The sequence below is a fragment of the Paramormyrops kingsleyae genome, chromosome 17 (genome assembly GCF_048594095.1).
Source record: "Paramormyrops kingsleyae isolate MSU_618 chromosome 17, PKINGS_0.4, whole genome shotgun sequence".
NCBI lineage: Eukaryota > Metazoa > Chordata > Actinopteri > Osteoglossiformes > Mormyridae > Paramormyrops > Paramormyrops kingsleyae.
In genome coordinates this window covers 15,308,059-15,322,553 of record NC_132813.1, presented here as the reverse complement: position 1 = coordinate 15,322,553, position 14,495 = coordinate 15,308,059, and the positions used below count along the sequence as shown (strand labels likewise).

At 46.1% G+C, this 14,495-nt stretch overlaps 2 protein-coding genes across 3 annotated transcripts; one reads left to right on the top strand and one right to left on the bottom strand.

The window, feature by feature from the left end:
• Positions 1 to 40: 40 nt before the first annotated feature.
• LOC111847146 (cullin-3-like) lies at positions 41 to 10,909 on the bottom strand. Of its 2 annotated transcripts, XM_023818072.2 has the most exons (16): positions 10,680 to 10,909; positions 7,328 to 7,525; positions 6,791 to 6,904; positions 5,837 to 5,997; positions 5,268 to 5,382; positions 4,885 to 5,113; positions 4,525 to 4,670; positions 4,140 to 4,316; positions 3,829 to 3,999; positions 3,536 to 3,643; positions 3,308 to 3,432; positions 2,287 to 2,383; positions 1,935 to 2,069; positions 1,613 to 1,799; positions 1,211 to 1,356; positions 41 to 900 (listed from the first exon to the last, which is right to left on the bottom strand). In XM_023818072.2, the coding sequence occupies exons 1-16, from the start codon at positions 10,740 to 10,742 to the stop codon at positions 769 to 771; spliced, it is 2,304 nt and encodes a 767-aa protein (XP_023673840.1). In that variant the 5' UTR covers positions 10,743 to 10,909; the 3' UTR covers positions 41 to 768. The 2 variants fall into 2 exon arrangements, with proteins under 2 accessions (XP_023673840.1, XP_023673841.1); XM_023818073.2 differs by lacking the exons at positions 6,791 to 6,904; positions 7,328 to 7,525; positions 10,680 to 10,909 and adding an exon at positions 6,115 to 6,781.
• Positions 10,910 to 11,007: 98 nt separating this feature from the next.
• On the top strand, positions 11,008 to 14,475 carry LOC111847150 (guanylate cyclase soluble subunit beta-2-like). Its single transcript, XM_023818077.2, has 3 exons — positions 11,008 to 11,206; positions 13,749 to 14,088; positions 14,179 to 14,475. The coding sequence occupies exons 2-3, from the start codon at positions 14,034 to 14,036 to the stop codon at positions 14,436 to 14,438; spliced, it is 315 nt and encodes a 104-aa protein (XP_023673845.1). The 5' UTR covers positions 11,008 to 11,206; positions 13,749 to 14,033; the 3' UTR covers positions 14,439 to 14,475.
• The last annotated feature ends 20 nt before the right edge of the window (positions 14,476 to 14,495 follow it).

Here is a 14,495-nt window from a genome sequence, read left to right as displayed (position 1 = left end):
CCGTGGCTTCCAGCGTAGACAGGCGCACAATAAAACAAAATCACGGTTAATTCATTTTATTTTCTATTTTCTACATTTAATAAGATGAAAACGAGGCCCTGTACAGTCCACTGCAGCAGTGAGTACAATAACTATGTTACAATTTGTACACAATAAAACGCGGTTCCTTCCTATCCGGTCCTTTCGAAAATGAGAACAATAAACCAAATGGAAACTGTACTCAAAAGAACCCAGTATCAAAAAGAATTTATACGCACGCTGCTTCTCCAGCCTACGCCACCCCCCAAAAAGAAAAACAATTTACAATTCGCCCCAAAAAGAAAAAGTGGACTTAGTCCGTTGGCTAGATCGTCCTGCTGTCATTCCCTGCAAACGACAACGAAAACCGCGTCTACTGATTGACACGAAACATTTACATCAAGTCTAAAAATCGGGGAGAAAGGTCTAAATAGTATTTTTCGCTTTAAACAGAAACTCACCGTTTATTCAATTTTTAGTCCCCTTCCCCGACCGACCCAAGGTAAACGAAAGAAAACTTTGTGCGATCACATCTTGCACCAAAATGTATCTGGAGATAGGGGGGGTCCTACCATCTAAAATGGTGGCAGGTCAGGCAGAAGCTGAGCTCTTTTACACTGCTATTCTGCACTAGACAGTTTGTATTTTCTCTTAATTAGGAAGTCATCCATTACTGGGGGGAAAGGTCAGTGTCAAGGAGGACGGAGGAACTCTGCAGGTCTCCTTGGGCAGTGTGTCCGGCACTGTCCCTCACGCTACGTAAGTGTACACTTTTCGGTCCTCAGGGGTCCGTGCCAAGTACTCTCTCTCAATAAGTCCTTCGATTCGCTTCTTAATGACGACGGGACTGGGGAGGAAACGAGCTCGCAGCTGCTGGGTAACCTGGGGGAGGCAGAGAGGGGAGAACACGCGATAAGATGGAGCACTGAGGGGACGACCGTCCAGACAGGGGACACGAGCATCTGAAAGTCAGTGAAATCTGCACTACAAGGCTTCGGCACAAAAATAATGAGCTCCAGAGATGGTCATGCCCACGTGCCAGGATGCACGCAGCAGACTGCTTTGGGACATTTTCATGGAGGCTGCAAAGCACCACCTCACAGAATGCAGGAACATCCCAATCGCTTTCCTGTGTAGCTGTCCCCCCCCCCCGCCATGTCCCCCCTCTTTCCAAGTCCTTCCTAACCCTCACCTCTGCCACCAGAACGTTGTGTTGCATCTTCTTTCTCGACTTCATGATGCGGACGATGGCGGCCTCGATCTCGTGCTTCCGATCGTCGTCCACCTTCTGGCGCGTCTCCTTCCTCTCAGGGTCCGACTCCCCCTGCTTGGCAACAACTGGAGGGAAGACACAGGGGAAGGGGGGGGTCAGCTTTGGATTCTGCCCCAGGCCACACAAACATTAATTATGGGGTCCACTTTCAAAAGCTGGGGACACTTGCTGCTGCAGACCCTTAGAAGGGCACTGATGTACTACCAATGTACTCTGGTAAAAATTCAGCTGCACAAAGATTAAGGCTGCTTTGGATAATGTCAGCTAAGCATGCTCGCTGTTCTTGGCTCTCCTGGGCCCCACGGACACACGGCGTGGCACCTGTTTGAATCTTCACTCTGTGCAGCTTGGAGGTGAACTGGTCATTGACGTTGAACACATGGCCGTTCTCGATCTCCTTGGACTTGGGCTCCTTGGTGAGGACGCGCTGCGTGGGCTTCCCACAGGCCAGGGACTGCAACGCCCGCACCAGCTCCCGCTCGGGAATGTCAGTCTCCTGCTGGATCTCCTGGAGGGGGAACCAAGGAGTTGCGTTGCAACTGCAGGAAGTCTTTGGGACGTTCAAGGATGAGATTTGATACTCGATCCAGTTTTAACTATAAAAGTGTTCTGGACTATTGGCTGGGTCACAGCTGCAACACACCTCAAACGTAAACTTTTCCCTGTTGTTGAAGAGCATGAGTATTGTCATCTGGAAGGTGGAGACCTGCAGTATGTGCTTCCGGGTGTTGGAGCCTGTTACCTGGGCACCTCCTACACCCACCTCAGATCCATCCTCCTGGAGAGAGATTAAGAGAAAATTATTTTGATCTAAGGTGTTAAAGGGAAAAGTATGAACTTGTCGGGTGGAACTGCACTGTCAAGTTAAGTCCTTATTCAGTGGCTCCCATCATGAGGAACCGAATGACAGCTTCTCAACCAGTAACTTGATTTATAAGAAATCAGTAAAGGGACCAGCAAACACGCCTATCAAAGCAGAAGCGACAGGAGCTCACCTTCTTGACGGGCCCGTAGAACGTGGCATTCAAGTCTGCCGAGCCCATGTGGTGCTGTAGGGTCAGCTGTCGCCCGCTGTGTTTGGCCAAGTAGAACCTGGGCATGCCAACAGAGATGGAGCGTAATGGCAAGGCAGCCAATAACAGGAGTGAACAGAAAGACAGGATGGCACACTTTCCAACAGGGGTGGGCAACACGGGCAACAAAAACATCAAATTTTTTTCAGGCAGGATCACGATCCACGATCTCATCATGAATCTTTTTCATGTTCGCTTGTAAATTACTTAAAAGTAGAACCAAACTAATTCCCCTAATTAGGGACCAGCTCCTCCAATGGGGTCATGTTGCCCAATGCATGTTGGGATGAGAACGTGACTGGGAGAGAGGAAGAAATCCAAGGCACTACCTAATGTCTGCTATTACTGGTTTATTGGTGTGTTGAAATGGATTTGGATGACAAGAGAACTTTAGATGCGTGTATGAGCTGCAAACTCCAACTGATAGAATGTGCACTGTAGGACGTTACTAATAATCTCTCCGTAAAGGCAGATTGTAGAGAGGATTTAAATTTTTGGTAATGCTTTACATTAACTGCACCTTCATAATGCTTTTATATTGCATTCATAAAACATTCAGTACACCTTCATAATGTATTCATTAAGTATTCATAAACATCATGTACGTATACCTTAACATCCCAACATCCCTTAACAGCTGTATTATACATTAATAACAAACATTATAATTATATAATCATGTAATGTTTGCTATTAATGTATATTAAAGCTGTTAATGGATGTTAGGATGTTAAGGTGTACTTATGCTTATGAATGTTCTATGAATGCATTATAAAGGTGCAGTTAATAGTTAATGTAAAGTGTTACCAGTTTTTGATATATATATATAGGAGAGCGAGCGAGAGAGAGCGAGATTTTAATCGCTCATGATCTAATAACTGCAAGTCGGACACCCATGCAGGATAGGAGGGAGCTGAAAATGGAAACCTGCAGGAGAACCTACCTTCTGAAGACTTCAAACGCATGCCGAGGAGATGGAGGGATGTTGCATTTGGGAGTTGCTGACTGTGTGGGCCAGTAGCCAGTCGTGAGGACTCTTACTGTGAGGTCAACACCACCCAAGGACACCTGAGAAGACAGACGTGGTCTTACATTTCCGCTAGTCAGTGGAGACTCCTGCATGTTTGGAAGGTGCGTCTCAGGTTTTTCAGCACTGTGGCACTTCTCTCACCCCCGTTGTCTGCAAGTGCTGCCGGAATTCGTCCATGGTTGTGTTTGAGATGCTCATATCCCTGAACATGCCTTCCAGTTTCGACGTGAACTGGCAGCCGCACTCTGTCTGTTTGTGGGAGTTGGAATCAAAGAGAGACCAAAATAAGTGGTGACCAGCATCACATTTACAGTCTTTTCCCAACCCATGAAAATCTAAAGCAGCATAAATTACATTCCTAAAAAGAACCAAGCGTAACTCTTGGTTTTGCACGTATAAGTCACAAATCAAACTTCTGGACTGTTCCTACTAACCTTCAGTTTGGAGATCATGTTCTTCTCGGAGTCGTCGGAAACGCTCTTGTTGGTGAGGAGTCTCCTGGCCAGGTGCTGCTTGTAGTACCTCTCAAACACATCCTTCTCCTGCATGAACCTGAAGAGGACCATGGCTTTGTCCAGGATGCACTCCACCTCCTGCTCTGTGAGCTGCGGAGTCAGCGAGCAGTGAGCATTAGCACAGCAGCCAGCAAGCTTCTCCAAGACTCAGCCCTGTGCAGACGCAGCTGCCTCAAAGGCCGTGGAGGGAAAGTGCAATGGAAGGGACACACCGGGGACGGTTCACTCACTCCTTTCACTCCCTTTTTCAGCTTATCATCAATAAATAGCGAGAGGTATTCAGGAGAGCGGGAGTTGAGGTTAAGGAAGTACTCAAAGTCTCCAGCGATGGTCTGTTTGAAGAGCCGGTCATTGTTGAAAGACTCCTGGAGGAACCTGTCAAAGCGACTCTTCAAGTCCAGAAGACCCTTAAAAACCGAGGTAAACGTGGCTGGTTACTTTAAGAACATTTCCCAAATTAAAAAGTGAGTTTCACACCATTCACTTCAATTTTAAGCTCCCCGACTAAGTGGATACAAATTATTGCAGAACCATCACCAGTTGTGGAAGATTCATAATCCCGACGGAGACCGTACATGATCATAAAACTCAAAACGGCAACACGAAGAGCGCTACCTGGATGTAGTCCACGGGGGTCTTCCCTTCGCCCTCCTCGGACACTAGTGCCTTGCCCTGCTCCCGCAGGTAGGAGCTCATGCACTCACACATGGTCTTCATGCCATTGGGCACTCTGCTGAAGAGCTTATACATACAGGCCAGGTCTGCAGGCGTACACATGTGAGGACGGGAAAACACACTCAATAACTCAAAAAGCAAAGCAAAACCACCCCTCAAATCAAGACCTGTGGAGCAGGAAATGTTATGGAAAATGAAAAGGGCTTATTTTCCTGATGTTATCTCAGAGCACCCGTCTCTCAGCAACAGCTGGGGCTCTCATAGCAACAGGGTGGGGGAGCTGGGGTGGAGGATGCACACCTTCCGTCTTGCTGCTCCTCAACATATGCACGAGGCCGGAGTTCTCCATCTCCACGATGGTCTTCATGTGCTTGGAGATGAGCTCCCGCTCCACCACCTTCACGATGGGCTCCTCCGTCGTCTTGTCCAGGCAGTGCATCACACGTTCCATCTCCTCCATGATCCGGGCTTCCACCTTCTTTATGTACACGCTGGCACTGTTCTCAGCCAGGAACTTCTGGCTCTCCATCTGAATGGAAAGGAGAGCTTCAAGACGGCCCATAACGCACTGAAATATCACCGCAGTAAAAAGCTGCCTGTCGAACGCGCTTCTGTGACTACAAGCAACGGAGTAACTTCCATGCAAGCTTTATATCTCACATCCCCGCTTTAGCCACACCTACCTGGAAGAATTCGGCAGACATTTCTAAAAATGGGGTCTCAAAGTCCTCTTCATAAACAGATCTCCCTTCAAGGCCCAAAATCATCAACATCTGGCAAGCATTACGAATCGCTCCCCTAAAGACAAGGCAAAAAAACAGATCATCTGTCAAAACACCTGATTACTCATAGACTCTTACGAAAATTGCAGACTATTTTTATTAGTGGAGGAAATATGACCAAGCCAGAATATGCCTGGTAGCCCAAAATGTTTCTTGGATAAATGCTACAGACAGACAATTTATAAGAAGCGCCCTAAAACGTCTCTGAGTGGACAATCAGGTAGCATGACTAATATTAGAGTGCAGGACAAAGGGCAGAATGAATAAGTGGGACAGCAAGAGGGACAGACTAGATGACTGTCTATAGTATGTTTGGCAAACCAACCCTGTCCCCATTGTTCCTGCTATATTCCCTTATCTGCCTTTGATACCTGGCATATGACATCACTGAGAATGACGACATGCGGCAGGACTGCCTTGCCAGCTCATCGCGTTCCCCGCCCTAGGCTGAGCTCACCAGCCAGCCGTACCTGTCCACCACCTCGCCCCGCCTCTCTCGGGCGATCATCTCCAGCAGGCTTTGCCGCAGGTGGTCTCGGATGCAGCCATAGCGTACTACCTGGTCCCGGAAGATGATGAGGCCCAGGTTGTAGACATTCTCCACGTTGTTCTGCTGCACGTACACACGGTCCTGAAGGGGGGGGGGGGGGGGGGGGGACCATTGGCAAGTCTGAGGTCATTAAATCCACAGGACTCCTCCACCACAGTAAATCATCGTCATCAAAGTAATGTGCACAGTGACACTTACAAGCAAAGTCATAACTTTGCATCTTTGCATGGTGTCCGGCAGTTGGGCCATTGGATAACGTACTTGCTCCACTAAAAGAGAAGCATTAACGGCTGGTAGAAGGTGACGTGACAGCTAATGTGGCGACTGTGTTTCCACCGTTCGCTCATTCATTAAGGTAAACGGCACCTTCGCAGTTAAAATGCCCAAAACGGAGGTTCTTTTGCTAGTTCCCGTGTCCCTTCCCACTGGGGGCCTCCCCTGGTTGCCGGCTGCCAAACCCAACCACAGAAGGCAACAGTGGGTCTTTGATATGGTTTCTAGAACACCATGGAACAGAACTCTGGTGGTGGGAGTATTGTGCCATAGTCCCCCAGGGAGAAACATTTTCTCAAAAACATAAATAAACCCCCTCCTCACCCCACCAACACTACCAAAGAAAACCACCATGACAGGGTGCATAATCAGTTCTTACACTATGCGTAGAAAGATAGGTATCTGGACACTATAAAAAAAAAAAAGTAACTTGATGGTGTTATCCTAATCTGCCTGAGTATCCTGTAAACCCCAGTAACGAAAAAGAAACAGGGTGGCACAGTACAAAGGGCAGAGACTCGCAATGCCTTCAGAAGAAAGCTGTTTTATATGTCATATGGGGGGGGGGGTGTGTGTGAAACAATCAAAGGACAGCACTCACCATGTACATCAGTATGTCCCTAATCATTACCATCGCTGTCTGGTGGTCATTCCAGGCTTGGTTCAATGTTTGCAAGAAGTTGTTGTTCAGTGAATTTAAGACGTCATCCCGGACCTGTAAGGAGGGGGAGCAGATAGAGTTTTTTTATGCTTGTACCGTTTTCTATGTCGCATTTACTGATAGATCTGCCAACACAGGGAAAGAAGAGTCAAGAGGCAGTAAGATTTCTCAGAAGAGAGATGCTGTACCAACAGACAGCTTCTTCATTACTGCTGGGGAAACTGGGAACCTGGTCTGAAAGACCGGTGGGCGTGAAGGTGCAAGACAGGTGGTGAAGGTTTTAGTTGAATTCGGTGGAGCAATTTAAAGACTTAAGGGTAAAGGTATGAACCTGCCCGCAGGTACTTTAGCCATATGCTCCAAACTCGCAGAACACAATATGCTCACAAGTAAAAGTCGGAAGGCAAAATCTATAGTCTTCACCACGGTGCCCCCCACGGGGCTTGTGTCTACGACCATGAGGCAACATCTCCCTACTTTGTGGATGAGGTGCTCCGTGACGACTTCTCGGAGACCTGTGTAGAGCTTCTCGCCATGCTTGTGGAGCACCATGGTGTAGGCGTTCCTGTACAGCTCCTCAAAGCTCAGGCCGCTGTTGTTCTTCCGCTGGATCTCCTGAATGGCGTTCTTCAGAAGGTCCCAGATGTTGTTGACATATTTTTCATCCATCGTCATCTGGATTAGGAAAGGCAACATCATTTTTTGCACATTTCTTGAATATTTATACGCAAAATGTCAGATATTTTGCACATTATCCATATACCTGAAGGTCTCAAAAAATACAGATATGAATTAAGCGTTCAAAGGTCCCTCACAATATTCTGACTACAACCAAGTTGCCCTTCTATTGATTCTCATTGGTAACTGGTGTTGATAAACAAGATGATAAACGTGAAACATCAATCCCACTGCTTGGCTACAGGTAAAGATTCACTGAAGTGACTGTAGAGTCCTGTGATATGAATAAAGAGTCTATTGCAGTGCTGGTCAGTGGAAATATCCAAACAGTACAGACTGTCCCTGACGTAGGACTGAGTTCTGTTCCAAAAGATAGGCTGTACGTCAAAATGGACACGTCAGGAAAGGACAAATGCACCAACTTTTAGGTGTGATGATAAAATTGGGAGATGCGTGAGAGGCTGGAAGGATCATGCTGTCATATGGTACAGTACTTTCCCAAGGCAACTTGGACAGTGCACAATGCACGCTAGGTAGCATAGCGCTGCCAGACATACAGCTGTCCATAATTTATTTTTACATACATTTACTTAATTAAAAAAAATCTGTGACCTTTCCCTATGTTCTTAACTTCTGAACTCACAACCAGAGACACGTACAGCGTGTCTCAATTACAGAAAAGATACAGATTATTGTATCAAGGCGAAAACAATATCAGGCGTGGCTGTTATTGAAGCAATATGGTTCAAGAGACCAAGCCTTCCAAGGCGTCCACTACGACATCACAGCACTTTGCAGAGTAGGATTATTTACTGCCTACTGGGTGGCACCTATTCCTCAGACGTATTTGTTTTATAAGGCCAAACAGCCTGGCTCTGCCCAGTAAAATGAAAGTCAAATGAGCAGTGACATCACAGAGAACCAGAGATGATGTAAGCACAAAATACACACCAAACTGTGGGTGTAATTAAACGTTCATATAATACTATAAAGCCTGGTGATTAGGGAGCATGCGCCGTATATTTGTCATTATAACGAGATGTGATATCATGCAGCCCGAATGTCTTACAACAGAAGGTCTTTTACTAACAGGGACAAAAATTTGCATATTGATCTAAGTGAACTAAACAGAGACAGAAACAATGAGATAGAGAAGACTGTACTGAGGGAAAGGTGCGTCTCTGCAAACAGGACGAGGTCTTCAAACAAAATGTACCAAAACCATGGGACACAGGTGTTACGCTTAGGGTTAGCGTTAGGGCTTGAGGGGGGAGGGAGCAAAGGAAGCTACTGCCTTTTAAACTCCTCCCATTACAGCATGAAATTTAGATTTCCTTGCCTGCAGTTGGGAGGACCAAAGGACTGCTAAAATCTACCTTACTAGATCAGAAAATCCAAGTCTAAACGATGACACCCTTTGCTTAGAAATCTGTTGTATTTAGAAACAGGAGTTAGTAGACCACCAAAATAGGAAGGTATAGATGAAGCCTTTTAGTAAACAGCCTTTGTACCTCGATGACAAAAAGCACAGACTGGGAGTAAATATTCTGACAAGCAGGCAGACGAGTGAGCAGCTTCTCTGCTGAAGAATAAAGGCCTGTAGGGGGCGTATCAGCTGGACATGCAGCATGTACAGTCAGAGCGAGCCACCGGCATTGGGCTGGAATAATAATGGATAACATTCTAGTACGTTTTTTATTCTGCTGACCCACCAATACTTCCATCAAAATCAGCTTACAACCAATAACACAGCTGTATTCAAAGCAGGAGATGAAGAACAGAAGAGAACAAGTATTCTGACAAACGTAATTACTAGGAAAAACTTTGTGGGTCTCAGCTTCACTATGATGGATGAGAACACAACTTGCAATAAAAAATAATAGGTTGCCATTGATAAAACAGGCTTTTTGATAAAGTCATACTTAACTGACAAGGAAGCATATAACTGCATTAACCTAGGTTACAAAAACATGTCATCCGCTAGAGCCTGAAAACAAAGTAACTGAAATATCAGACAGCAGTGACGGCATAATTATGAAAGTCTCCAGCATAAGCGTGACTGAATGTGTGCGGTGTGTGAAATACTATGATATTTCCCTGCTGTGCTATTGTCATGTTTATTTGGGTTTCGAGGAGCTGTGTTTGGAGTGTGGTATATAAAGAATTTGCAGGACTACAAAAGGGCCGCTCTCTGAGTGAAGCACCACTTCTGATGGAATCTGACAGGCCAATGAATGAATCGAACCATGGAAAAAAAACCAGCAAACTGCAGATTAAAGATTCATCGTTCACGATTTAAATGATATATTACAGTAAAAAAAAAAAAAAAAGCACATGCTTACATCTGAAATACTTGTAGTAGTGATGTTACATGGTACAATCTGTCAGACAGATTTGTCTGGGAGGACTTCAGAATGATATAGCAAAATAGAATCTGCACAAAACGGATTACCACACTGCTTTACTGTAGGTGGTGCAGGATCATTTAAGTACTGATTTCTAATTACTGGAGAAAGGTGGCGCAGTCTGAACACTTCCTTGTTTTTTCCAAATGGAAATGAACAATGTCGCTTGCAGATTACTGGATCTGTCTGCACCACCAGCTGGAGGACTTCCGTCTGAAATACTGGTTCGACATTCCTGGGCAACAGCTCAAGGTCCTCTCGAAACCCCTGGCCTCATCTATCCATAACTAAATAAATTTTCATTCAAGGATAAATCGTATTCAGCCCTAACCCCAAATAATGGACTCGCGTGTATGAACAGGTCATAAACCTCCGGGACGGTGGTGGAGAGACAAGTGAGCGAGACCATTCACAACCAGTAGTCGGTCCGCTAACCAGGCTTTATGGCTCGGAGACAGATCAAAATAAGGTGACGAACGACGGAACAACCAGGTTGAGGCAGCCAACAAGTGACAGTCAGCTCTCCGGCTAGACAGCAAACACAGGGAGCTGCTATGACGGGGAACTGAACTACAAACAACCAGAACTCAGGCGCCCAGGAGCCGGGGGCCAACCAAACTCCCCCGACATAAAAAGACTAATGTTTACTGGACAAAAGGCCTCAATGGGACGGGCCCACTCCAGTCCTCGGCACTGGTAGACGCTGGCGCACGAGCGCTAGCGCCGCGTCCCCGGACAGTACTCACAGGAAAGGCCCGTATCCTCATCTTGGTGTCCTTTTTGGTTCCGCCTTTGCTGAGGTTGGACATGTTTGGCGCTTCTGGTATTTACATTAAAACTGCGGATGGCGTCAGGCTGTCTGTGCCGCTGAACCCCCCTCGACGACACTCGCGGGGCTGAATCCCTGGGCGCAGGCTGCTATTGTCGTTCTCAGCTCCCTTCCACCTACCCTGGATGTCTATGCACAGTGATGGCGGCCGACCGAGCGCCCAGTACGCATGTGCGACAGTAGAAAATCACGCGACATTATAGATTACAGACGTGCAAATTAAGTCTGAAAACGGAATTACAACAGAGCCGATGGAACTGATTTGCTACTTTTACGCAACTCATTTAAACTAATGTCAACTGATGAAAAACAAATATATGGCAAATTTAAAAAGAGAATTTACTAAAAAAAGATCTACCAGGAAGTACATAAGCTCGTTTTGGGTGTAACAAACCCAAAACGTTGTCTATTGACTGTTCTTTGAATGCTCCTGTGTTACACTTAGTATCCTTTAAGTAGTTTTATTAGGTTCTTACTTTGTTTATAGTTATATGTGTAGTTGTGTAGCTGTTTGTTATCTCCTGCTCCAAGACTGCTTACAATTGGACCTGAATATTTGCATTGTGTTATTTGTCTCGAATGTACGCCACTTTGGACAAAAAATATCTGCTAAATATTTGAATGTACTATTTTCACTATTACAATAATACTTTTCGCTATTGTTGTATTGTTTTACTATTAGCACACGACCCTGACCAGAATAAGCGGTCGGAAGATGTATGGATTTAGTCATTTTGCAATTCTTTGATGCTTATTAAATATAATAATCATACTAGGCCTAAATCTTATTAGATTATGAACACGTGAAAAATAATATATATAACAGTAGTACGGGCTCACAAACATTTCCATTTAGGCCTACTGTTGTTGCGTCTGCATATCGTTTGAGGGCTTTTCCGGCGAACCTAACCATGCACTTCATGATTTTATAAAGGCATGTTTCGGCACATAAATCAGGGCTTCCGGAATATATATACAGGTTGTGAAACACAGGTCACAAATACAGGCAAACGCCTAGGGCGCCGACTTGCCAGCCTACGTAAAGTCACAGTGTTACGAAACCAATTTTATCCGCAATTTCGTTTACAATGTACTGTGTCATATATGGAAAAATTTGCAGTTAACTCATTGTCTGACTAATATGGTTCATATGTCGATATTTACCCGCCGTTTTTATCTGATACTAATATCATCGAGGCGGGGGAAAATATGATGGATCAATTATCCAATATGAAACAAAAATCCTAGGTGAATTAAATTTAGGTGTTTTATTTATATTTTTCTCTACAAAACCAAAAATATTTATTATTTTTTAGATAGAAAGTTACATATCGGCCCTCCAGCAGGGGGCGTCATTGTCATTATTTTGTCATTATTATTCATTTATCCCGCTGTCATAATTTAACGTGTCAGCTTCAGGAGTCATGGACAAAAACAGTTTTCTGCAGTGTAGATGCATGTTTAAATTGCTACATGGGCTTTTTGTTTTGTGCCAGGCAAGCTGCTGAGGGGGTTTCAGCCAGTCTATCCCAAGACTCTCTGCATCGATCTGAACACTTTTCCCAATGCCTTTCCCTTCCACATCGTGTTTAACAAAGAGGGAGAGTCTACATCGTCAGTTAAGCACAAGAGATGCAACACAGACACACATAAGGCCCTGCTGAAAGGCGCTACATTTATATATACTGTCATAGCTGATGCTTTCATCAAAAAAACACATTTTTTATTTGTTATACAGCTGGGTATTTCACTGCAGTTGTTCAGATTAAGTACTTTGTCCATTAACTATATAGCAATAGAAATGTGATATTCCTGACTCACTATGCAAGTGCAATACTATCATTTATAGAGTATTGGTTAAAAAAACAAAGCATTTACAACACTTTCATTACAAAACTTCAGCTCCGTGTGAAGCAGGCAGGAGTGAACATCCAGAGGATCGTCCCCGGGCTGCAGAGCATGCAGATCCAGCTGGACCAGTGCTTCTGCATCCGGTCTGCGGCATCAGGAAGTTCATCAACAGCCACTTCATGCTGCAGGCCCAGCAGGAGATGATACCATAGTCGTGGAGAGGCGGACCCACACTGGAACTCCGGAGTAGCACCGGCGGAGGGGGGGGGGTGCGGAGTCAGGGAGCATGGGAGGGCAGGGAAGAGGGGGGGGGGGGGGTGAAGGAGGGAAAGACAGGCAGATGGAGAGAGACCATGTGTGAAGACTGCGAGAAAGAGAGACGGGGGGTTGCACAGACAGGAGGAGAGGGAGAGATTTTATTTTACCTGCCGCTGTTTGCTGATCTGGATAACCAGCCACCCAATAGACTTCAGCAGCAGGCTAAGATTTACGAGCACAAGTCAATATAAGACAATGGGCAGCACCAAAATGTTAATTTCAGTTGTACCTTTGAGCAGGGTTGCCTGCCTTCGGTTAAATAGCCAGTTTATACTGGTGTTTGAGGCCCAGCGTAAGGCAACCAATCACAGAATTTGATTTAGGGGATTCCTGTGGCTGCTGCAATTCCTTTGCTCATTCGAGATACCTTGGGGAGGGATTAACATGTCCTGTCGGCTGCTGTCTGCTTTACACTATGTCACTTCATTGGCTTTCATTAGGGCTGACAATCCCTGACTCGTCCAACCCGTCCATCGCTGGGAGAGCAGAGGGGACAGAAAGTGCCTCGGGCAATGTAGTCAGGTTTTCGTAACGTATATTTTTCTCTTTACACGCCCTGCACCCCCCCATCACTTATAATTTAGTGATTAATTGTCATTGTTGACACACCACAGCACACAGTGCACAACGACGAAATGTGTCCTCTGCATTTAACCCATATGTGACATCGTGACATAGCAATGGGCAGCTAATTCAGCGCCCGGGGAGCAGTGCTTGGGGACGGTACCTTGCTCATGGTACCTCAGTGGTGCCTTGCTGGTTGGGGATTCGAACCAGCAACCTTTCAATTATTAGTGCACTTCCCTTAACCATTAAGCCACCACTGCCTGCTGATGATGTGGATGATGTGGATGGAGCCACTGCAGTGCGTGCAGTATCAGGCTTCCCACACTGCTCCGCAGCCCCCAGGAGCCGCAGGAGTGCCGCATGCACACCTCGGACATCGCGCCGCACAAAGCCATGCACGACCTCATCCTGCTCATCCACTAGCACCTGGCCGAGACTGAGCTCTCCAGCCAACTGGAGCGCAAAAGAGGAGCTTTGCCGGCTCTACCGCCACCTGGAGGAGGAGGGGAATAAGACAGAGGCCCAGCTGTATGCCATGCTGCCCAAACACGTGGCCAATCAGCTGAAGGAGGGCAAGAGAGTGGAGGCAGGTGAGGGAAATCCACTGTGATGATTACCGTCTCACTTTTGTTTGTGTGAGCATGCATGTTCCTGATGCTCTTACATTGTTCTCCCTCCAGGTGAATTTAAGGAGTGGACCATCCTCTTCAGCGCCGTGATGACCTTCACCAGCATCCGCTCTGCGTGGAAACCCATCCAGATAGTCATCATGCTCAACTCCATGTCCCTGAAGCTTGACAGGCTGACCACCGTGTACGATGACTACAAGGTGCTGGAGGTGTTTTCTTTCACTGTGTGTCCACAGCGTATCAGCACAGCGAAGTACGATACAGGTCATTCATACAGCCCTTCTGGCTGTGAATGGGAAATGGATCAGTAATCCAGGAGAAGCTTAATCAAGGGAACACAGGTGAAGACACGGGTCTGGGGTGGGGGG